This window comes from Heloderma suspectum, chromosome 15, assembly GCF_057233095.1.
Source record: "Heloderma suspectum isolate Gila_16-S chromosome 15, 16-S_ref, whole genome shotgun sequence".
NCBI lineage: Eukaryota > Metazoa > Chordata > Lepidosauria > Squamata > Helodermatidae > Heloderma > Heloderma suspectum.
In genome coordinates this window covers 656,158-678,111 of record NC_139472.1, presented here as the reverse complement: position 1 = coordinate 678,111, position 21,954 = coordinate 656,158, and the positions used below count along the sequence as shown (strand labels likewise).

General features: G+C 50.0%; 2 protein-coding genes across 2 annotated transcripts; both read right to left on the bottom strand.

Annotated features, from left to right (window-relative positions):
• On the bottom strand, positions 1 to 17,418 carry LOC146335135 (rho guanine nucleotide exchange factor 19-like). The gene is made up of 9 exons (XM_084822288.1): positions 17,404 to 17,418; positions 17,142 to 17,302; positions 15,253 to 15,405; positions 14,216 to 14,483; positions 9,916 to 9,990; positions 9,364 to 9,456; positions 7,870 to 8,030; positions 7,048 to 7,209; positions 1 to 949 (listed from the first exon to the last, which is right to left on the bottom strand). The coding sequence occupies exons 1-9, from the start codon at positions 17,416 to 17,418 to the stop codon at positions 892 to 894; spliced, it is 1,146 nt and encodes a 381-aa protein (XP_084678414.1). The 3' UTR covers positions 1 to 891.
• LOC146335134 (uncharacterized) lies at positions 16,681 to 21,542 on the bottom strand. The gene is made up of 3 exons (XM_084821737.1): positions 20,285 to 21,542; positions 19,621 to 19,697; positions 16,681 to 18,682 (listed from the first exon to the last, which is right to left on the bottom strand). Exons 1-3 carry the CDS (start codon positions 20,905 to 20,907, stop codon positions 18,456 to 18,458), a joined length of 927 nt encoding a protein of 308 aa, XP_084677863.1. The 5' UTR covers positions 20,908 to 21,542; the 3' UTR covers positions 16,681 to 18,455.
• Positions 21,543 to 21,954: the final 412 nt, after the last annotated feature.

Here is a 21,954-nt window from a genome sequence, read left to right as displayed (position 1 = left end):
CAGTTTTCAAAGTAGTTTATTCTGCGTGTTTCAAAAGCAGTACATAGACAGGATCAACCTCACATGCAAAAGAGGCGGCACAACCGTTTGGTAGTGTGGGGCAGACGTGTGTGGGGGAGCGAGCAGCACCAGGTTTGGGGAAAGATGGCAGGGAGGCACAGTCTCCATTCTAGCCCCTGCAAGTCCTGTGATTTCTATGGCATCATTTTGGACACATGGTCTGCATCTCGGAGATGGCAAGACTATTGCAATGCAGGTCGATGACACAGAGACTGGCACTGGGCAACACCTTAGGCGGAGGAAACCATGATCCTCCACAAAACCTCCTTCTAGGCATGCCCCTTCATCATGTGGTAGCACCGATGCTAGAGCTCTCGTCTTCCACTGCCACATGGGGGCCATCCCAAAAGCACACATTCCTAGCTCCTATGAGAAGGTAGAAGAACTAGAACCTCCCCACACACACACAAATGCATCACCACCACGAATGCGCATACAGGGGCATCTCCATTAGCTGTGGAATGGGCAAAGACAGAGATGGGGTGGAATCGACAACAGGGTCTTGATTGCAGGACAGGAAGGGGAGCCTGTTCTTCGGGGGCGGGGGCTTGTGTTTAGAACCTGAACCTGCTTCTGCCACTCAACTAGAGATCAGGGAGATCTCTCCAGCAGTGCCAACACCTTCTGAAGATGGACCTGAGGCCCACGCCTTCTCTAAACCCACAAATCCATCAACCCACAAGTAGCCTGCCCCAGGATGGAGAGAGAAAAGCCCGCTGGCCACCCCCACCGCAAGACACCCAAATGGGGCACTAGAGGCAAACTGGGGGCCCCTACATCCAGCACACTGAAGTAGGGCTCTGATCACGTCTCCTGGGGAAGATTCCTCCATCATGGTCTCTGGAAGGTCAGTTGCCTGCTAGCAGAGAGATCCACTCCTGTCTTTGGGCTTTAGGGAAAGCAGAAGAAAAAGAATCACACACTGGGTTGCACTCACACAGGACTAGAAACTGTATCCTGTTTAATCCAAAGTTAACTTTGGTAGCCATGGACAGCATCATGGGGATTAAGCTACTGCTCTTCTCTGCTGATTTGCCCCCATGGAACAGGGGGGCAGGGAATAATTACTGGCTATTCCTTTGCCAGTAATTTTCAAGTCTATGCCCCAACCACTGAGGCCGAAGAAGCTGAGGTTGATCGGTTCTATGAAGACCTACAACACCTTCTAGAACTAACACCAACAAAAGATGTCCTCTTCATCATAGGGGAATGGAATGCTAAAGTCGGAAGTCAAGAAATCACTGGGATAACAGGCAGGCATGGCCTTGGTGTACAAAATGAAGCAGGACAAAGGCTAATAGAGTTTTGCCAAGGGAACACGCTGATCATAGCAAACACTCTTTTCCAACAGCACAAGAGGTGACTCTACACATGGACATCACCAGATGGTCAATATCGAAATCAGATTGATTATGGGGAGGGAGACACCCATCTGTTCAGGGGCTCCTGCACGCTGGATTTTTTTTTTTTTTTGGTCCAAGGAACTTCTTTCTCATCCACATGAGCAGGAGGATAACAGCAGTGCTGGCTGTTCGCGTTTGAAGGCCCTTGGGCAAGACCCTTCTGTTGGTGAGCCCACCTTTATGTATTTATGTATTTGATTGCACCCTGCCTTTCTATCAAGAGAAATGGCACATAAGGTGGCTTACAATCATAAATAAAACTTGATTAAAACAGTAATAAAACAAATACATCAAAACACAATTAAAAACACTAACAGAATAAAAACAGCATCCAACTCAATAGACCCACTAACATGCCAAAGGCCTGCTTGAATTAAAAGGTCTTTGACTGCTGGCAGAAGGACAGCAGAGAGGGAGTGTACCTAGCCTCCCTGGGCAAGGAGTCCACAGCCAGGGAGTGGCCACCAAGAAGGCCCTCTCTCTGGTTGCCACCAAACTTGCCTCTGAAGGCAGTGGTCTCAAAAGAAGCGCCTTTCCCAGAGATCTTAAGACCTGGGCAGCTTATATAGGAGAAAGTGGTCTTTCAGGTAGCTGGTCCCAAGCCATATAGGGTGTTATAGGTCATAACCAACACTTTGAAGTATGCCTGGAAACAGACTAGTGGCCAGTGAAGCTGTCGTAACAAAAGAGTCATGCACTCAACCATCTGGCTGTAGCATCCTGGACAAGTTGAAGTATCTGAATAGTTTTCAATGGCAACCCCATGTAGCACGTGTTACAGTAGTCCAAACAGGATGTAACTAAGGCATGCGTGACTGTAGCCAGATCAGACATCTCTAGGAATGGGTGCAGTTGGTGCATTAGCCTCAGCTGTGGAAATGGACTTTTGGCCACTGCAGAAACCTGGGCATCCAAGTTCAAGGCAGAGTCTAGGACCTGAGTCTAGGACCACACCCAAACTGCGAGCCTGAGTCTTCAGGGGGAGTGTGATGCCATCCAGCACAGGATGAATCCCTATTCCCTAATCTGCCTTTGACTGACCAGGAGTGTCTCTGTCTTGTCTGGATTAAGTTTCATTTGCCCTCATGTAGTCCATTACTGACATGAGACACTGGATTAGAACTAGAACAGCTTCCTTGGATTTGGATGGAAAGGAGAGATAGAGCTGGGTGTCATCAGCATACAATCTCTCCTAACAGTTTCATGTATACATTACATAGCTTGGGGAAGAGATGGAACCCTGAGGAACACCACAGGCCAATGGCCAGGTCATCAAACAGGAAGCACCACCTTCTGAGATTGTCCCTCCAAGAAGGACCAGAGCCACCATATAACTGTGCATCCAAATCCCATTTTAGACAGATGCCTCGGAAGGATACCATGGTCAATGGTTTTGAAAACCGCTGAGAGGTCCAGCAGAACCAATAGGGACATACTTCCCCTGTCTAGTTGCCTGCATAGATTGTCCACCAAGGTGACCAAAGCAGTCTCTGTCCTGGCCTGAAGACAGATTGGAATGGATCTAGATAATCTGCATCATCCAGAAATCTCTTGAGCTGGGAAGCTACCACACGCTCCAGCGCCTTGTCCAACTTTGGAACATTAGAGACTGGCTGGAAATGATCCAACACAGCAGGGGTTGAGGGAGGTTTTCAGAAACAAAAATGAAGGTCTTATCACTGCATCTTTTAGGCAAGATGGGGTCACACCTTCCCATAAAGAAGTATTCACCACTGCCCTTACCCACTCAGCCAGTCCCCCCCACCCCCCAGCCCTGAGCTACTTTTATAAGCCAGGAAGGTCAAGGGTTCAGCACAGAAATGGTGGGCCTCATTTTTCCAAGGATAGAATCATAGAATAGTAGGGTTGGAAGGGGCCTACAAGGCCATCGAGACCAACCCCCTGCTCAATGCAGGAATCCAAGTCAGAGCATCCCTGACAGATGGCTGTCCAGCCTCGTCTTGAAGGCCTCCAGTGTGGGAGAGCCCACCACCTCCCTAGGTAATTGGTTCCATTGTCATATTGCTCTTACAGTCAGGATGTTTTTCCTGATGTTCAGCCAGAATCTGGCTTCCTGTAACTTGAGCCCATGATTCCATGTCCTGCACTCTGGGATGATCAAGAAGAGATCCTGGCCTTCTTCTCTATGACAACCTTTCAAGTAGTTGAACAGTGCTATCGTATCTCCCCTCAGTCTTCTCTTCTCAAGGCTAAAAAGGCCCAGTTCTTTCAGTCTCTCTTCATAGGGCTTTGTTTCCAGTCCCCTGATCATCTTTGTTGCCTTCCTCTAAACCCTCTCCAGTTTGTCTGCATCCTTCTGAAAGTGTGGTGCCCAGAACTGGACACAGTACTCCAGATGAGGCCTAACCAGTGCTGAGTAGAGGGGAACTAGTACTTCCCGGGATTTGGAAGCTATGCTTCTATGAATGCAGCCCAAAATAGCATTGGCCTTTTTTGCAGCCACTTCACATTGTTGGCTCATATTCAGCTTGTGATCGACAACAGTTCCAAGATCCTTCTCGCTTGTAGTGTTGTTGAGCCATGTATCCCCCATCGTGTACCTGTGCATTTGGTTTCTTTTTCCTAGGTGCAGAACTTGGCATTTATCCCTATTAAATGTCATTCTGTTGTTTTCTGCCCAGCACTCCAGCCTATCAAGATCACTTTAAATTTTGTTTCTGTCTTCCAAGGTATTAGCTATTCCACCCAATCTTGTGTCATCCGCAAATTTGATCAGCATTCCCTGCACCTCCTCCTCCAAGTCATTAATACAAATGTTGAAGAGCACTGGGCCCAGGACTGAGCCCTGCGGTACCCCGCTCGTTACCTCTCCCCAGTTTGAGAAGGTCCCATTGATAAGCACTCTTTGAGTCCGATTGTGTAGCCAACTGTGGATCCACCGGATCGTTGTTTCATCTAGCCCACTTTGAGCTGGTCTGCTAATCAGGATATCATGGGGCACTTTGTCGAAAGCTTTGCTGAAGTCGAGGTATATGATGTCTACAGCATTCCCACGGTCCACAAGGGAGCTGACCTGATCAAAAAATGAGATCAGATTCATCTGGCAGGATTTGTTCTTGACAAATCCTTGCTGGCTTCGAGTAATCATGGCATTGTTTTCAAGGTGCTTCCAGATGGATTGCTTTATCATCCGCTCCAGAATTTTCCCAGGGATTGATGTCAGACTGACTGGTCTGTAGTTCCCAGGTTCCTCCTTTTTACCCTTTTTGAAGATAGGGACAACATTAGCCCTCCTCCAGTCATCTGGCACTTCCCCCGTCCTCCATGATTTCTCAAAGAGAATAGACAGCGGTTCTGAGAGTTCTTCTGCCAGTTCCTTTATTACTCTAGGATGCAGTTCATCTGGCCCTAGAGATTTGAACTCATTCAAAGTAATGAGGTGTTCCTTGACCATATGCCTATCGATCTCAAGCTGCAATCCTGCCCCTTCAGCCTGTACTTCGCCTTTGCCAGGGGGGTCATAGACCCTCTTTTGGGAGAAGACTGAGCCAAAGTAGGAATTGAGCACCTCTGCCTTTTCTTTGTCATCTGTTATTGTTTTGCCATCCTTATTTAATAGCTGAACAACCATTTCTTTCCTCTGCTTTTTACTATGCACATAGCTGAAGAAAGCCTTTTTGTTGGTTTTAGCATCCCTCGCTAACCTCAGCTCGTTCTCAGCTTTAGCCTTCCTGACACCATCCCTGCAATTCTGTGCTACCTGCCTGTACTCTTCCTTTGTTGCTTGGCCTTCTTTCCACTTCCTATATGTGTCCTTTTTTGTTTTCAGGTCATCCCTAAGCTTTTTGTGAAGCCACATTGGCTTCTTCTGTTGTCTTCCACCTTTTCTTCTTGTTGGAATTGTTTGTGATTGTGCCTTGAGAATTTCCTTTTTTAAAAGCTCTCATCCCTCTTGGACTCCTTTTCTCGTTAGCGTCGCTTGCCATGGGACCTTACTGATCACTGTTCTGAGTTTAGTAAAATCAGCTTTCCTAAAATCCAGGGTACGCGTTTGACTACACTTGGCTTTTGCTTCCCTTAGAACCAAGAACTCAAGTACAACATGGTCGCTTTCCCCCAGAGTTCCTGTAACTGCTACTTTGTTGGTTAGAATCAAGTCAAGGATAGCTGATCCTCTAGTTCCTTCCTCTACTTTCTGTAGGAGGAAGTTATCCGCCACACAAGTCAGGAATTTCCTGGAGGGGCCATGTTTTGCAGAATCTGTCTCCCAACAAATATCGGGGAAATTGAAGTCCCCCATGGATGTCCATGGATCCATGGACATGGTCATGTCCTGAGGATATGGATCCTGTCCATATCCTCAGGCTGTACAAATGGAAAACCTATTGATTGTAATTGGACAAGGAGGGGCCAAAGTTACATCCACTGGACCTATATCAATGATGGCATCCAAGTCTACGTGGATACGATCGATTTTAATTCTAAAGTGTTGCACAAATTGGTCACAGCGAGCTATCATGTGGTCCACCTTTTCTGTTTGCCAGTCAGAGTGTAACAGGCCTCTGACCACCTGAAAACGCTCTACTGGGTGACTCTGTGAAAATGCAATGGTGGCAGAGTAGTGCAGTTTCTTTGCCACCCTCATTGCCATGGAGTAGGCTTTCAAATGAGCTCCATCTCATGTTCTGTCAGACTTGTTCCAACGTTGCTCTAGTAGATATCCCACTCATTTCATTGCCCGCTGTGTCCTGAAAAACCAGGGGGCTCATTTGGCTCTACTCTATGGGAGAGGATGCTCTGGAGCAATTTTGTCAACTGCCCGGGCTGTTTCTCCATTCCAGAGATCAATCAAGGCTTCATGAGAATTGCCTGCCGAGGTGACAGGAAAATCCTCAAGAGCCATCAGAAAGCCATCCAGATCCATCAGTCTCCTGGGGTGGACCATATTAGTCAGTCCACTGCCCCTGCAGAGGCTCCAAGTCCCAGCAAGTCTAAACCCCACTAGGTAGTGCTGTCCATGACAACGGAACTATAGAAAGTTCCTCCACCTCCAGATCACCATCATCCCACCCTTTGCAGAAGGCTAGATCTAAGTGTGCCCTGCTGAATGAGTGAGGCCAGATACTAATTGGGACAGACCCATAGTTGCAACGGAGGCCATGAAGTCCTGAGCCACTCTCAACAAGGTGGCCTCAGCATGTATGTTGAGGTCCCCCAGCACAACAAGCCGCGGAGACTCCAGCACCAATCCCCAGCCCACCAAAGCCAGCTCAGGAAGGGAGGCTGTTAAGCAGCGGGGCAGGAGCAGTGGGGACACCAACAGCATCCCTATTCTGTCCCAAACACCCACCTTCAGATACACACGCTCGATACCTTTTCACTGCTAAGCCAGCAAGCAAGGAGGCCATGGCATCTGCTGCTGCTGCTCCTCACCACCACAGTTGTCTGGGCCCTCAAAAGAGGCAGGTGAACAAGCAGGTTGCAATGAGGGAGGGGAGGAGCAACTCCAAGGGGCTTCTTGTTAGTGGGCCCCTGCTGGGGTGTGGGCCCTCGGCACGTGCCCAACCATACCAACCCTTGATGCTGATCCTGGATAACAGCTCTCCAAGCCCAAGACACTCACTCGCTGGATGCTTTGAGGACCAGCTCTGTGCTGCCCCCTGTGTGGTTCTGAGAGAGGGAGAGGCGGAAGGTCCAGTCTGGCAGCCCCAAGGGCATTGCTTTGAATTGCCCGGCCTTGACGTGAGACATCCAGGCATAGTCCTTCACCAAGAAGCGGCCATCCCTGTGGGTGAGCAAGGCGGTGATATTTTAACATTCCCAGCAACATTAGATCCTCCCCCCCCCCCCCCGCTCCAGCAAACAAGATGCTCTTGGAGTTCTGGACCCTGAGTCTTTGGTTGAAACAAGCTCAGCCTTCCCTCAGCCTCCACCCAAGTAAGCGGGGTAGGCTTCCCCAACCTGGCCCTTGCCTGTTGTTTTGGACTACAACCCCCATCAGCCCCAGCTAGCAGGGCCAATGGCTAGGGGTGATGGGGGTTGTAGTCATAACACCCCTGGCCTTTGCCAGGTTGGGGAAGGCTGTAGTAGGATGAAAATTCTAGCTTGTAGCCACCAGCCCTCAATGCTCATTTCAGTGGCCCCCATCTCGGCCATATATGTTAATGTCTATACTGCCCTTTGTCACATGTCTCCAGGATGGTTGGCAACATTAGAGCAACACTAACATAAAAAATTCAGTACAACACAATAGTGAAGTGGCTGGTTGGAAAAGAAGCAAAACAGAAAAAACAACAAATTAAAAACCGTTGGAAGTTTTAATGCCCATTAAAAGAGACCATCTTTATTTATCTCATGCTAGGAAGGGCAGAACTCATCCAAAGGGCAGAACTCTAGGCAGGTTTGTTTCCCAGCACCTGTGGCAGGGGAAGAAGGGGGTACTTACTCCTTGCATTGAGAGAGCAGCAGCAAGTCCGTGAAGAGGTGAAGGTGGACGGGCTTCACGCTGACCCAGGGCCGGAAGCTCAGCCCTGCTTCGTGGACCAGGACCTGAGAGAGCTCTCTTTCCCGCACCAGCCAGCGGCCCTGGCTAATCAGAGGCAAGGACTGGAGACAGAAAGGACAGCTGGTTAGTATCCTTCGGAAAGACAGGGGGGCAAGGGACGACCCCGGGAAGTTGCGGCACCCTTGGGAGCCCCTGAAAAAGCCCCTCTCCATCTAGACATAAGAAATGGCCTTAGAGCTCCTGGATCCATCTAGTCAGCATTTATTTATTTTTATTTAAAATATTTCTAGGCCACCTTCAGGACAGGAGCTCTCCCAAGGCAGCTTACAACAATAAAATTCATATAACAAAAGCCAATATAGGTATAACAGAGCCAACGTTCATAAAAACAGCAAACACCAGCATAAGAGAAAACTCACAACAGAACTGCAGCTATAGCCCAGAACAGGCTGGTAAAACATGATCGGGGAAGGCCAGAGTAAACAAGTAAGTCTTCAGGGCCTTCCTAAAAGCCTGCAATGATGGGGCCTGATGCACCTCTGATGGCAACCTGCTCCAGAAGTGTGGGCGGTAAAGTGCAGTAAAGTGCGGTAAAGGCCGTTTCTCATGTACTTGAACACCTAACGGCATGGTCTGATAAGACTGGCCAGAGCTCTCCAAGGTGTCAGAGAAATGGCTTCTCCATCACCTGTGACTGGATTTTTAACTGGGCATGTTATTGGGGACTGAGCCTTCTGAATGCAAAGTAGGGGCTCCCGCACAGAGCTATGGGCCTTCCCCTCCGCAAAAGCCTGCTCTTCAGGAGGGAAAGGTCTTGGGATAGCCACACTCGTCCTTCCCCAGAACTCTTCTGGAGCGCAAAATGCTTCATCAAATATCCGCTCCCAGGTTTGGAGGGATAATGGATGGAAATGCAATGCATGTTCTTCCTCTGGACCTCACAGAGACCAGCAGCCTCATTGCCTTCCTGGCCAGAGAGCAGACATGTAAGCATCAGAATGCAAAAGAGCAGCAGGACCAAACCAAGGGGGCACCACCATCGCTACCTCGTCCTGCATCCCACAGTGGCCAGACACTTACAGGAAGCCCAGGAGGATGACATGAGAGAGACAGCCCTCCTCCCACCCCCGTGTTTCATAAGTTGAGACAGACGGTTCTTGAACATGGAGGCACCATTCACCTCCCATGGCTGTTGATAGTCCCCCTCCCCCTCCTCCTCCTCCGTTTCTCCAGTCCCACAGTTCTAGCAATAGGAGAGTGGGAGAAAAATGTCTACCCATGCTCCCTGCACCATGCATAACATTATTAATTTAGCCTCATTGTTCCGGTTTTATCTGACAAACCTAACAGGTGTTCAGGGACCTTGGGTGTGGGGGGAGGAGAGAGACACCTTATGTGAAGCCTGAATGGGAGGCAGGAGGCCTCCTGACTCACCTTGACCTTGGCAAAGTCCATCAGCTTCTCCAGCATCACCAGCTCCTCCGTCTGTTTCATGAGTTGGATGTTCTCGTTGCACTGGTGCACAATCTGGGGAAGGAGAGGAAACAGGGCGTGTGTGTGTGTGTGTGTGTGTGTGTGTGTGAGAGAGAGAGGGGGGGGTCTATTCAGGGACTCAGCAATGGGGGGGAGCTTCCCCCCCCTTCCATAAACAACAGTGACTTCGTAACAGGCTGTCCTGAGGGAGATGAGGCGGGGGGGGGAGGGGAAGCAGAGCCATTCCGCCAGCCCCACAGAAAGGTTTAATTTTTTTCCTCTTTCCTCCCCATCCCTTTTCCCTTTTGCATTGTGCCTTTTTAGATTGTAACCCTGTGGCTGTCTTATTTTACTCATTACATGCAAGCCTTTTTGTCTGAGGGGTGGGATAAAAAATAGTTAAATAAAAAAATAAAACTGCGGGAACCCCCCCCCCCCATCACTAGAGGACACAGACATGGGATGGGTGGGGGGGGGTGCTCTTGAACCTTGCCCATCCACTCTGGGACTTACCTCCCCCACAGCCTTGTGGGCCAGGTCAATCGCATTGGCCAGCTCAGAATCGCCCAGTGCCAATTTCAGGATGTTCTGGCATGGTGAGAAGAGCAGAGTGTGTGAGTTGTGGGGGGGGGGGGAGAGGAGAAACACTCAAAACTCCCCCCCGCACAGGACTGCAAAACTTGACGTGCTTCAACCCCAGAGAAGAGAGACTGTCTCAGCTTCTGAAGCTCCCCCCCGCTCCCCGAGAAGCAAGGCTTAACCAAAGCCAATCCAGCCTGGGAATGTGTGGGGCAATCATTTATTTATTTATTTCATAGAATCATAGAATCATAGAATAGTAGGGTTGGAAGGGGCCTACAAGGCCATCGAGTCCAACCCCCTGCTCAATGCAGGAATCCAAGTCAGAGCATCCCTGACAAATGGCTGTCCAGCCTCGTCTTAAAGGCCTCCAGTGTGGGAGAGCCCACCACCTCCCCAGGTAATTGGTTCCATTGCCGTATTGCTCTGACACTCAGGAAGTTTTTCCTGATGTTCAGCCGGAATCTGGCTTCCTGTAACTTGAGCCCATTATTCCGTGTCCTGCACTCTGGGATGATCAAGAAGAGATCCTGGCCTTCTTCTCTGTGACAACCTTTCAAGTACTTGAAGAGTGCTATCATATCTCCCCTCAGTCTTCTCTTCTCAAGGCTAAACATGCCCAGTTCTTTCAGTCTCTCTTCATAGGGCTTTGTTTCCAGTCCCCTGATCATCTTTGTTGCCCTCCTTTGAACCCTCTCCAGCTTGTCTGCATCCTTCTTAAAGTGTGGTGCCCAGAACTGGACACAGTACTCCAGATGAGGCCTAACCAGTGCTGAGTAGAGGGGAACTAGTACTTCCCGGGATTTGGAAGCGATGCTTCTATTAATGCAGCCCAAAATAGCATTTGCCTTTTTTGCAGCCACATCACATTGTTGGCTCATATTCAGCTTGTGATCGACGACAATTCCAAGATCCTTCTCGCTCGTAGTGTGGTTGAGCCACGTATCCCCCATCTTGTAACTGTGCATTTGGTTTCTTTTTCCTAGGTGCAGAACTTGGCATTTGTCCCTATTAAATGCCATTCTGTTGTTTTCTGCCCAGCACTCCAGTCTATCCAGATCACTTTGAATTTTGTTTCTGTCTTCCAAAGTATTAGCTATCCCTCCCAATTTTGTGTCATCTGCAAATTTGATCAGCATTCCCTGCACCTCCTCCTCCAAGTCATTAATAAAAATGTTGAAGAGCACTGGGCCCAGGACTGAGCCCTGCGGTACCCCGCTCGTTACCTCTCCCCAGCTTGAGAAGGTCCCATTGAGAAGCACTCTTTGAGTCCGATTCTGTAGCCAACTGTGGATCCACATGATCGTTGTTTCATCTAGCCCACTTCGAGCGAGTTTGCTCATCAGGATATCATGGGGCACTTTGTCGAAAGCTTTGCTGAAGTCGAGGTATATGATGTCTACAGCATTCCCACGGTCTACAAGGGAGGTGACTTGATCAAAAAATGAGATCAGATTTGTCTGGCAGGACTTGTTTTTGACAAATCCATGTTGGCTTCGAGTAATCACGGCATTGTTGTCAAGGTGCTTCCAGATGGATTGCTTTATGATCTGCTCCAGAATTTTCCCAGGGATTGATGTCAGATTGACTGGTCTGTAGTTCCCAGGTTCCTCCTTTTTACCCTTTTTGAAGATAGGGACAACGTTAGCCCTCCTCCAGTCATCTGGCACTTCCCCGGTCCTCCATGATTTCTCAAAGAGAATAGACAGCGGTTCTGAGAGTTCTTCTGCCAGTTCCTTTATTACTCTAGGATGCAGTTCATCTGGCCCTGGAGATTTGAACTCATTCAAAGTAATGAGGTGTTCCTTGACCATATGCCTGTCGATCTCAAGCTGCAATCCTGCCCCTTCAGCCTGTACTTCGCCTTTGCCAGGGGGGTCATAGACCCTCTTTTGGGAGAAGACTGAGCCAAAGTAGGAATTGAGCACCTCTGCCTTTTCTTTGTCATCTGTTATCATTTTGCCATCCTTATTTAATAGCTGAACAACCATTTCTTTCCTCTGCCTTTTACTATGCACGTAGCTGAAGAAAGCCTTTTTGTTGTTTTTAGCATCCCTCGCTAACCTCACCTCGTTCTCCGCTTTAGCCTTCCTGACGCCATCCCTGCAATTCTGTGCTACCTGCCTGTACTCTTCCTTTGTTACTTGGCCTTCTTTCCACTTCTTATATGTGTCCTTTTTTGTTTTCAGGTCATCCCTAAGCTTTTTGTGAAGCCACATTGGCTTCTTCTGTTGTCTTCCACCTTTTCTTCTTGTTGGAATTGTTTGTGATTGTGCCTTGAGAATTTCCTTTTTTAAAAGTTCCCACCCATCTTGGACTCCTTTTCTCGCTAGCATTGTTTGCCATGGGACCTTACTGATCATTGTTCTGAGTTTATTAAAATCAGCTTTCCGAAAATCCAGGGTACGCGTTTGAGTACACTCGGCTTTTGCTTCCCTTAGAACCAAGAACTCAAGTACAACATGGTCGCTTTCCCCCAGAGTTCCTGTAACTGCTACTTTATCCACTAAGTCATCTCTGTTGGTTAGGATCAAGTCAAGGATAGCCGATCCTCTAGTTCCTTCCTCTACTTTCTGTAGGAGGAAGTTATCCGCCACACAAGTCAGGAATTTCCTGGAGGGGCCATGTTTTGCAGAATTTGTCTCCCAACAAATATCGGGGAAATTGAAGTCCCCCATTACTACTACATCATGCTTCCTTAAAACATTGGCTATTTGCTTTTCAAAAGTTTCATCCTTGGCTTCTCCTTGATTGGGTGGCCGGTAGTAGACTCCGACCACCAGGTTCCTTTTATTCTTTGCTCCATTTATTTCAACCCAGATGCTCTCGATGGGGCTACCAAGCTCCTCCTCCTGTATTTCTGTGCAGAGATATGTATTTTTCACATACAGTGCAACCCCGCCTCCCTTTCTGTTCCTCCTGTTCTTTTTGAACAAGTTATATCCTTCAACTGCTGTATTCCAGTCATGAGAGTCATCCCACCAAGTCTCAGTTATACCTATCAAGTCATAATTTCCCTCCTGTATTAAGAGTTCAAGTTCATTCTGTTTGTTTCCCATACTCTGGGCATTAGTATATAGACATCGAAGACCATGTGCTTCATAGTCTGGCTTTCTTCCTACCTGTGTCTGAAGACTATTATTGGGCGCTATCAGCGCTGTTCTCTCCATTGCAGTGCATGCGCCTACGTCCATTGTTACCCCCAACATTACATCTCCCTTCCCCGTAGGATTCAGTTTAAAGCCCTCCTGATGAAGTTCTTCATGCTGTGTCCAAACACATTCTTCCCAGCCTTTGTGAGGTGCAACCCATCCCTAGCCAACAGCCCATCTTCCAGGAAGTATAGCCCGTGGTCCCAGAATCCAAATCTCTCTCGTCGGCACCACCTTCGTAGCCAGTCATTCACCCGGAGTATTTTTCGTTCCCTTTCTATCCCTCTTCTAACTACTGGAAGGATGGATGAGAAAACTATCTGGGCCCCAAAGTTCTTGAGTTTCCTTCCCAAAGCTTCAAAGTCTGACGTGATCTCTTCGTAGCTCCGCTTGGCGGTATCATTTGTTCCCACATGGATGAGAAGAAAGGGATACCTGTCAGTGGGCTTTATGAGTGCAGGCAACCTTTCAGTCACGTCTCTAATCTGTCCTCCCGGGAGACAACATACCTGGCGAGTCCACGGGTCTTCGCGACATACTTGGGTCTCGATCCCACGCAGCAAGGAGTCTCCCACTACTACCACTCTTCTCTTCTTCTTCTTGTAGGCCTGGGTTTCATCGCCTCTGTTTGACTGACCTTTAGCCTCTTGCTCACTCTCATGCAGGTTCCCCTGTGATTCTTCCTCTGCAGGCTGTCCTCCAGTCTCATCTGCAAGTACCTGGAATCGGTTCCACAGCTCCACCGCTTCCACTGGTGCAGAGTGGCGTCTAGTTCTATAAATGCAATAAATTTATTTATTGCATTTATACCCCGCCTTTCTCCCTCTCGCAAGGAACTCAAGGCGGCTTACATTATCCTCCTCCTCACCGTTGTATCCTCACAACAACAACCCTGTGAGGTAGGTTGGGCTGAGAGTCTGTGACTGGCCCAAAGTCACCCAGTGAGCTTCCATGGCCAAGTGGGGACTAGAACCCGGATCTCCCGGCTTCCAGTCCGTCACTCTCACCACTACACTACACTGGCTCCACTACACTACACTGGCTCATGAAGGCAACCCTGAGCATGTGCAGAGTGCTCCCACACCACAGATCAAGCGCGGCCAATTTCCACAGGGCTCAGAGCTGGGGCCTCCCTGGCACCTCCCAGGGAGGCGTCCTGGGCCCCAGTATCTCTCCTTCGAGCAGTTAAACTCCAGACATGTCCCCGCGCCACTGCCCACTTGCAGCAAGACCTTGAGCGGGGTGATCCTCTGGAAAGGCAGGACCAGGAAGGATTTCAGGGGCTGCTGCTGGCAGATGGGCTGCTCTTCCAGCTGGTGTAAGGCCTGAAGGAAGCGGCTGTTCTCTCGCCTGGTGTGGTGGAGGGGGAAGGAAAGCAGAGCAAAGGGAGAGGGGCTGGACCTGGGCACACGCAGAAGAAGCTCACACTCTAAAGCGGGGGAGCAGAACTCGAGGCCCGGGGAACAAATTTGGCCCTCTGGGGTTCCCTGGGTGGCCCCGCCCTTTCCCCTGGCCCTGGCCTCCAATTACCCATCGCTTAGTGGCTTCCCGGCATTTGTGCAATTTTCCCCCCATTCCAAAAGGATGAGATGCCTCTCCAAAGGCTCAGTGACTGGCAGGAAGAACTGAAAGCTACAACAGGCTGGGATTTGGGGTACCTTGGCCCCACCCTCTTTGCCTTTGGTCCCACCCACCACTGGAATGTGGCCCCTGAGAGCTTCTCCAGAATGGAATTCACTCCTGTGGATGAACGAGGTTAGACGCCCTTGTTCTAGAACAAGAAATCAATCCTATGCTGAAGAAAAACAACACTTGACTATGTGCATAAACTAGGCACTGAGCAGGACAGAAGAAGAGCCCTGCAGGACCAGGCAGAAAGGTCCAGCTAACCCAGCATCCAGCTTGCACCAAGGTCCAGGCCCACAAGTGGGACATGGCCCCTTTCCCCCAGCATCGGGTTCTCCGAGAAAACCTGGCCCTGAACAGAGGCTCTCCATTTGTAGCTACTTGCCACCAAGAGACCTGTCCAGCGTTTTCATGGTAATGGTTTGGCAGCACTTCCACCTCTGATTTCACTGCCTCCGTTGCAGCCCTCCATCTGCCCCCCGCCATCCCTCACATCAGCTGCTGCATGAGCTGTTCCTGGTACATCTGGTTGGTGACGTAAGGAATACAGGCACGGCAGAAAGCAGGGCAGTGCCTCAGCACCACATCCCCTAGCCTCAGAAGGAAGACATCGTGGTCGAGCTGCTCCTCCAACTCCAGGAGAAATCTGCAAGGGGGGCGGGGGGGAGAGAGAGGGAGGGAGGGAGGGCTGGATGTGCCTGACCTTGTCAGCTAAGCAGGGTCAGCCCTGGTTGGTACTTGGATGGGAGACCTCCTGGGAATCGGGCTTCCTGCACTGAGCAGGGGGGTGGACTCGATGGTCTTGTAGGCTCCTTCCAGCCCTATGATTCTGTGAGATCTATGAGGCTTGTATATGCATCGTGCAGAAAAAGTCCACCTTTAGGCTCTGCTCCCAGAATTCCCAGCATCTCAGACTTTTCTGCAGGGAGGGCTTTTTGGTGATCAGGGCAAGGTTACCTAGAATCATAGAATAGTAGGGTTGGAAGGGGCCTACAAGGCCATCGAGTCCAACCCCCTGCTCAATGCAGGAATCCAAGTCAGAGCATCCCTGACAGATGGCTGTCCAGCCTCGTCTTGAACGCCTCCAGTGTGGGAGAGCCCACTGCCTCCCTAGGTAATTGGTTCCATTGTCCTATTGCTCTAACAGTCAGGACATTTTTCCTGATGTTCAGCTGGAATCTGGCTTCCTGTCACTTGAGCCCATTCTTCTGTGTCCTGCACTCTGGGATGATCAAGAAGAGATCCTGGCCTTCTTCTCTGTGACAATCTTTCAAGTACTTGAAGAGCGCTATCATATCTCCCCTCAGTCTTCTCAAGGCTAAACATGCCCAGTTCTTTCAGTCTCTCTTCATAGGGCTTTGTTTCCAGTCCCCTGATCATTAGCCCTCCTCCAGTCATCTGGCACTTCCCCCATCCTCCATGATTTCTCAAAGAGAATAGACAGCGGTTCTGAGAGTTCTTCTGCCAGTTCCTTTATTACTCTAGGATGCAGTTCATCTGGCCCTAGAGATTTGAACTCATTCAAAGTATTGAGGTGTTCCTTGACCATATGCCTATCGATCTCAAGCTGCAATCCTGCCCCTTCAGCCTGTACTTTGCCTTTGCCAGGGGGCTCATAGACCCTCTTTTGGGAGAAGACTGAGCCAAAGTAGGAATTGAGCACCTCTGCCTTTTCTTTGTCATCTGTTATTGTTTTGCCATCCTTATTTAATAGCTGAACAACCATTTCTCTCCTCTGCTTTTTACTATGCACATAGCTGAAGAAAGCCTTTTTGTTGGTTTTAGCATCCCTCGCTAACCTCAGCTCGTTCTCAGCTTTAGCCTTCCTGACACCATCCCTGCAATTCTGTGCTACCTGCCTGTACTCTTCCTTTGTTACTTGGCCTTCTTTCCACTTCCTATATGTGTCCCTTTTTGTTTTCAGGTCATCCCTAAGCTTTTTGTGAAGCCACATTGGCTTCTTCTGTTGTCTTCCACCTTTTCTTCTTGTTGGAATTGTTTGTGATTGTGCCTTGAGAATTTCGTTTTTTAAAAGCTCCCACCCACCTTGGACTCCTTTTCTCGTTAGTGTCGCTTGCCATGGGACCTTACTGATCATTGTTCTGAGTTTAGTAAAATCAGCTTTCCTAAAATCCAGGGTACGCGTTTGACTACACTCGGCTTTTGCTTCCCTTAGAACCAAGAACTCAAGTACAACATGGTCGCTTTCCCCCAGAGTTCCTGTAACTGCTACTTTATCCGCTAAGTCATCTCTGTTGGTTAGGATCAAGTCAAGGATAGCCGATCCTCTAGTTCCTTCCTCTACTTTCTGTAGGAGGAAGTTATCCACCACACAAGTCAGGAATTTCCTGGAGGGGCCATGACTTGCGACAGGTGAGTTACCTCTCACTAACATCCTTGACTTGCGACAGGTTGGAGAAGAGCTGGTGCAGCTCAGCCATACTGAGCATGCCCCGCAGCACCAGAAAGTTCTGGAAGTGAAGAACAGCCACCAGGAGACTGCACAGGTAGGAGGCCTCCAAGGTGATCACCTCAAACATGGCCTGCCGCAGAGACGAAGGCAAACAACCATTAGAGGGGGGTCCAAACCTTGTGGAAACGGGGTAGCCCCTGGTCAGCCCAAAGCCTGCGCAGATCTGCCAACTCTCCCAAGGACCATTAAGGCCTCTCCCCACCCTCACCCTCCATGCAAAACCAGGCTGATTGGGAATTGGAAGTGAAATGCTTCAGATCCAAGTGTGCTAGATCAAAGCAGAGCACTTTGGAAACAGCTCTCACGTTTGCGTTAAAATGTATTAAAATATGAACTGCTTGGTAGCTCAGATGGGAGGGTTGCAAGGTCTGCTTAGCAAAGTGTCTTTGTTAAATGTCCAATTTGTTCCTTTCCTAGCAAGCTACGCAGGACGTACCTAAATGATAATTTACCAGCAAAACTGAATTAACATTTCCATGCACTGCTTAGCCTTAAGAGCAGGTAATGCAACATTTTAAATGCGGCTTCTTTTTCCCAGCACGGCCTAAGAAATACATGCTGCTTCAACATCCAGGATCTGTTGGGCTGCATGCAGAGGTTGGTGCCTGCTGCTCTGGGTCCTGGTTGGAAACCAGTCTGGAGCCTGCTGAATTCTTGCTGCCTCACAGAAGTGTGATTTCCATCTGAGAGGAAGCCACGGCCATTATTCCACAGGATCCAGTTGTATATTACACCCTGATCGGGTGGTGCACACCCACACCTGGAAGTACAGTGTGACAGCAGCACAGATACTGCTGTGGCTGGATGTGGCAATTGGGCTTTGCGTACAAGCTGCGTGGATGACCACAGTGGCACAAGTCCCCTAGTCCCTACCCCGACTTTCACTAAAAGCTGGGACAAATAAATGCAGAACCTCCCTTGATCGACCTTTGCCTCTGTCCCATTCCCCCCCCCCCATCAGTTCCCTCTCCTGTGGCAATTTTTAGGTCATAAGCTCCTTGGGGCAGGAAGGCAGCCTCTCACACTCTGCAAAGCACCATGCATTCACCTTGATGGCATGATGCACATTGCACCTCCAGACACTCACACACCGTTCCTCTAGGACAGCCATCTGCCAGGGATGGCTTGGATTCCTGCATTCAGCAGGGGGTTGGACTGGATGGCCTTGTAGGCCCCTTCCAACCCTACTATTCTATGATTCTAGGTACCTCCTGCAAATGGCGCTATTGCAGTGCAATCCCCTCCAGCAGACCTCTGGTCTTCACCTCCGGGAATTCCTGCCAGAAGGCGAAGCTGTAATCGCGCTGAGAGACTTGTGAGGTGGCGCTCAGCAGGGAGGAGGAGAGGAGCCCAGCGACAGAGAGGCTGGCATCTACCCAGAAGGCCTGGTCCCGGGGCTTGCGCTGCACTGCCTTCAGCCTTTTCACCCAGTAGTCTTGGTAGAGGAGCTCTGACCAAGAAGAGGAGAACGTATTTTTATAAATATATATATACATACATACATATATTCATTTTTCATTTCATTTCTATACTGCCCAATAGCTGAAGCTCTCTGGCTAGCAGACGTAGCAGTAAAGGGTTGGATCCAGACTTAGTCATACTTAGAGTAGCCCCATGGACATCTGCGGGACTTCAGTTAGTCACAACTAACTTAAGTCCCAGTTATCTCCGTGAGTCTACCTATGGATAAATCTGGATCCAACCACAAATGCACAGCAATTCATTTCTGATTGCAGTTCCCAACAATGTGCATTCTAGGTGTATGTGTGCAGACTGCATGTCCAGAAGAGGGAACACCATCCCACAGTTTATTCTAAAACAGGAAATGTGGGGAGGTTCCTATGCTTTAGCAGACAGAAAAGTCCTCAGGGAGCCAATGGACTTTATATATTTATTTCTACGCCAAAAATATTAAGTTGGCCAAGGGTTGGATGCCCAAAATACATTTCTGCTCCAAACAGGTCCACACAGATAGGGCACACAATGCCATCTAGGGTGAGGAACCTCCCTCCTGCCCCTAAGCAGCCCTATGGAGGAGAATACCTATAGACCGTACCAGAGCCAATTTTCTGAGAGCCCGTGTGCATTGCCTGCCTCAATGACTCTGCCTTCTCTTGCTCTTGCTGCTCCTCCCCTTTCTCCTCATTGCTGCCATGTGCTTGCTTGAAGGCAGAGAGACCCAGGGAGCAAGGGGGCCTGGCATTTGCTGCTCCTCCTCACCACCACCACTGTTGTCAGGGCCGGAGCAGGAGGCAGGTGAACAAGCAGGTTGCAATGGGAAGAGGAGGAGCAAGCCAGTGGGACCCTGCTGGGGTGTGGGCCCTCAGCAGGTGCCCAACCATGCCGACTCTTGGCACCAGCCCCAGGAACACCAATTTACACACTCACGGGTCTGGACATATTTCGACTCCCTCCTCCACTGGTCTGCTGCTTTCGTCTCTTTCCCAAAGGTTCTCGAGAACATTCTAGAAGCAAAGGAGAGGCAGCTTTCGGGTCTCATGCTGGACGTTCTGTGTGGCCACGCCCCCTACTGGAGAGGTCTGCTGACTGCACCAGAAGCCCAGCATGACCAGGAGACACATGGCTGAATTGGTGTGTGCATATGGGTTGCGATGGCTTCAAAAAGAGTACTTTGCTTTTCAAGGCATACTTCCAAGCCTAGCCGATCAATATTAATGCTACGGAAAGATATTAACCTGACAAAATAGGTGCTTAACCACTGAAGTGCCAAGCGCAGCCAGAAACTTGTACCTGGGTGGGGGGAGGAAGAGGAAGAGAGAAACGAGGAAGATGAAACATTCAGATGTTTGGGAGCCAAGCTGAGCCAAAGAAGAGGCTTGAGGAGGATTTCCTACAAATGAGTTTCCAGAGGGGAGCTGTGTTGATCTATTGCAGCAAAAAGCACAACGCGTCTCACGGCACCTTAAACGTGTTAGCCTTTCAGGTGCCACGAGACTCTTTGTGGTTTTTCCTCCAAACTAGTTTCTGGCCTAAGCAAGCATGGAAGAGTCATAGTGACTTGTTCCAGTCGGAAGGGGGCCTGTGCAGTTACCTGGGCTCTGGTGGCAGTGGTGGCACCACCCCAGCTGTGGGTAGGCACTCAATGGAGGTGTGGAGGGACAGCTTCTTGCGGGGAAGCAGCTGTGGTTCTGTCGTGGGCTCCGATAGGTCTGGGAGCTGGGTGCCGGCACAGGGGGAAGTCTTCTCCTTTGGGGGCTCATCCAGAGCAGCACAGTCAGCTGCAGCCAGCTCAGGAGGGGACAGTGACGGAAGAGACCGGGCACCGAGGGGGATTGAGGCCTTGTGGACAGCTGCAGCAGCTCCTGCAGGGGGACAGAAAGGACCAGGCTGTGTCATGGAAAGAGCCTGCCTGGGAGAACAAAGCTTGCCCTTTAAGGAAGAAGCCCGTTGCCAAAGCACAACCCCACCCCCCCAGGTGCCTCTTGCCTCCGCTGAGCTTCTCTGCTCTCTCACCCCCAGAGACCCCCTCAGCAACTGAGTGCTAAGAGGCCACCAGCTTGCCTCTGGGGCAGGGGAAGAAGAGATGCTGTACCTGCTTTTATCATCCCCTGAAGAAGGCAGAGCAGCTGAAAGGCATTGGGAGGAAGGAAGGCAGCACCCGCAAAAGGCAGCAACGAAATGCATGAGAGAAATCAATTGTGCGCTTTCTCTCATTCCAGCCACAGAGGTCAGGGAGGGCTCCCAGCACCCAACAGCATGCAATCTTCCCCCACCTCCTCTGGGGACTGGCAAAAGGACAGGTGTGTTGGGAAGGCACCGTGTGGGTCATCCAGTTACATTGCCCTTTAGCAGACCCAACAGGCCTTTTGGATACTGCCCAGTCCCCATGTGGGGAGTCAGGAAGAAACACTCTCTTGGTCCAGAGTGGTCAGCAACCATCAAGTGTGGTTGGGATTTGAATTCCCTGGAGCATACAGCTTAACTTGCTTGCTTGAGTGACCTAGAGTCATTTAGAACTATAAAACCGCCTCCTGCCTGTCACGCGTGCCTGGTGCAGGCTCTTCGGCAGTCCCCAGTCCTGCTCCCAAGCACCTTTTAATTGGAGACACTCCTGGGGATTGAGACAAGACCCTCTGCATGCAAAGTTGGTGCTCCGCTGGGGAACTATGGGCCTCCCCAAAGGTATTGCCCATTTCCACCCAGAAGAAGTGAGCTGTGAGCTTGCCATCCAGTTTGAATGACAGTCCTGCTTCTGGGTTTGAACCAGAGGACATCCGGGTGCCCCTTCTAACTCTGAGCAGCTGCTGGGGTTCAAATTACCTGCACCTGACCTCATTCTTACCTTCCACTAGAAGGGATGGCTTCTCCTCTGCCTGGTTCCCGGGGCCACCACCAATATGTCCCCTTGGGACTCCGGAAGGAACTTTCTTCAACTTCTTTGGCCAGAACAAATCTGCTAGGAGGCGACCTATGTCCCAAGGCCTCTTGGCTCTGCCCTCTGGTGAGTTTGGGGCAAGGGGGCAGGTCTCCTCACAGGGGTTCCCAGCTTGGGTGGGGAGCCAGAACACGCACAGTTTCTGCTGAAGAGATCCATGGAGGGCAGTGCAAAGAGCCTGGCGTCTGAGAGATCTACAGGTGGAGGATGATGACAAGAACAAGACTGATCCCGGATCACAACTTAGCAAAATACACCTGTAACAGGGCGTTTGCCTTTTGCTTGGGCTGGTGGAGGGGTTTGCAGGCCCCTACATTCCACAGAAC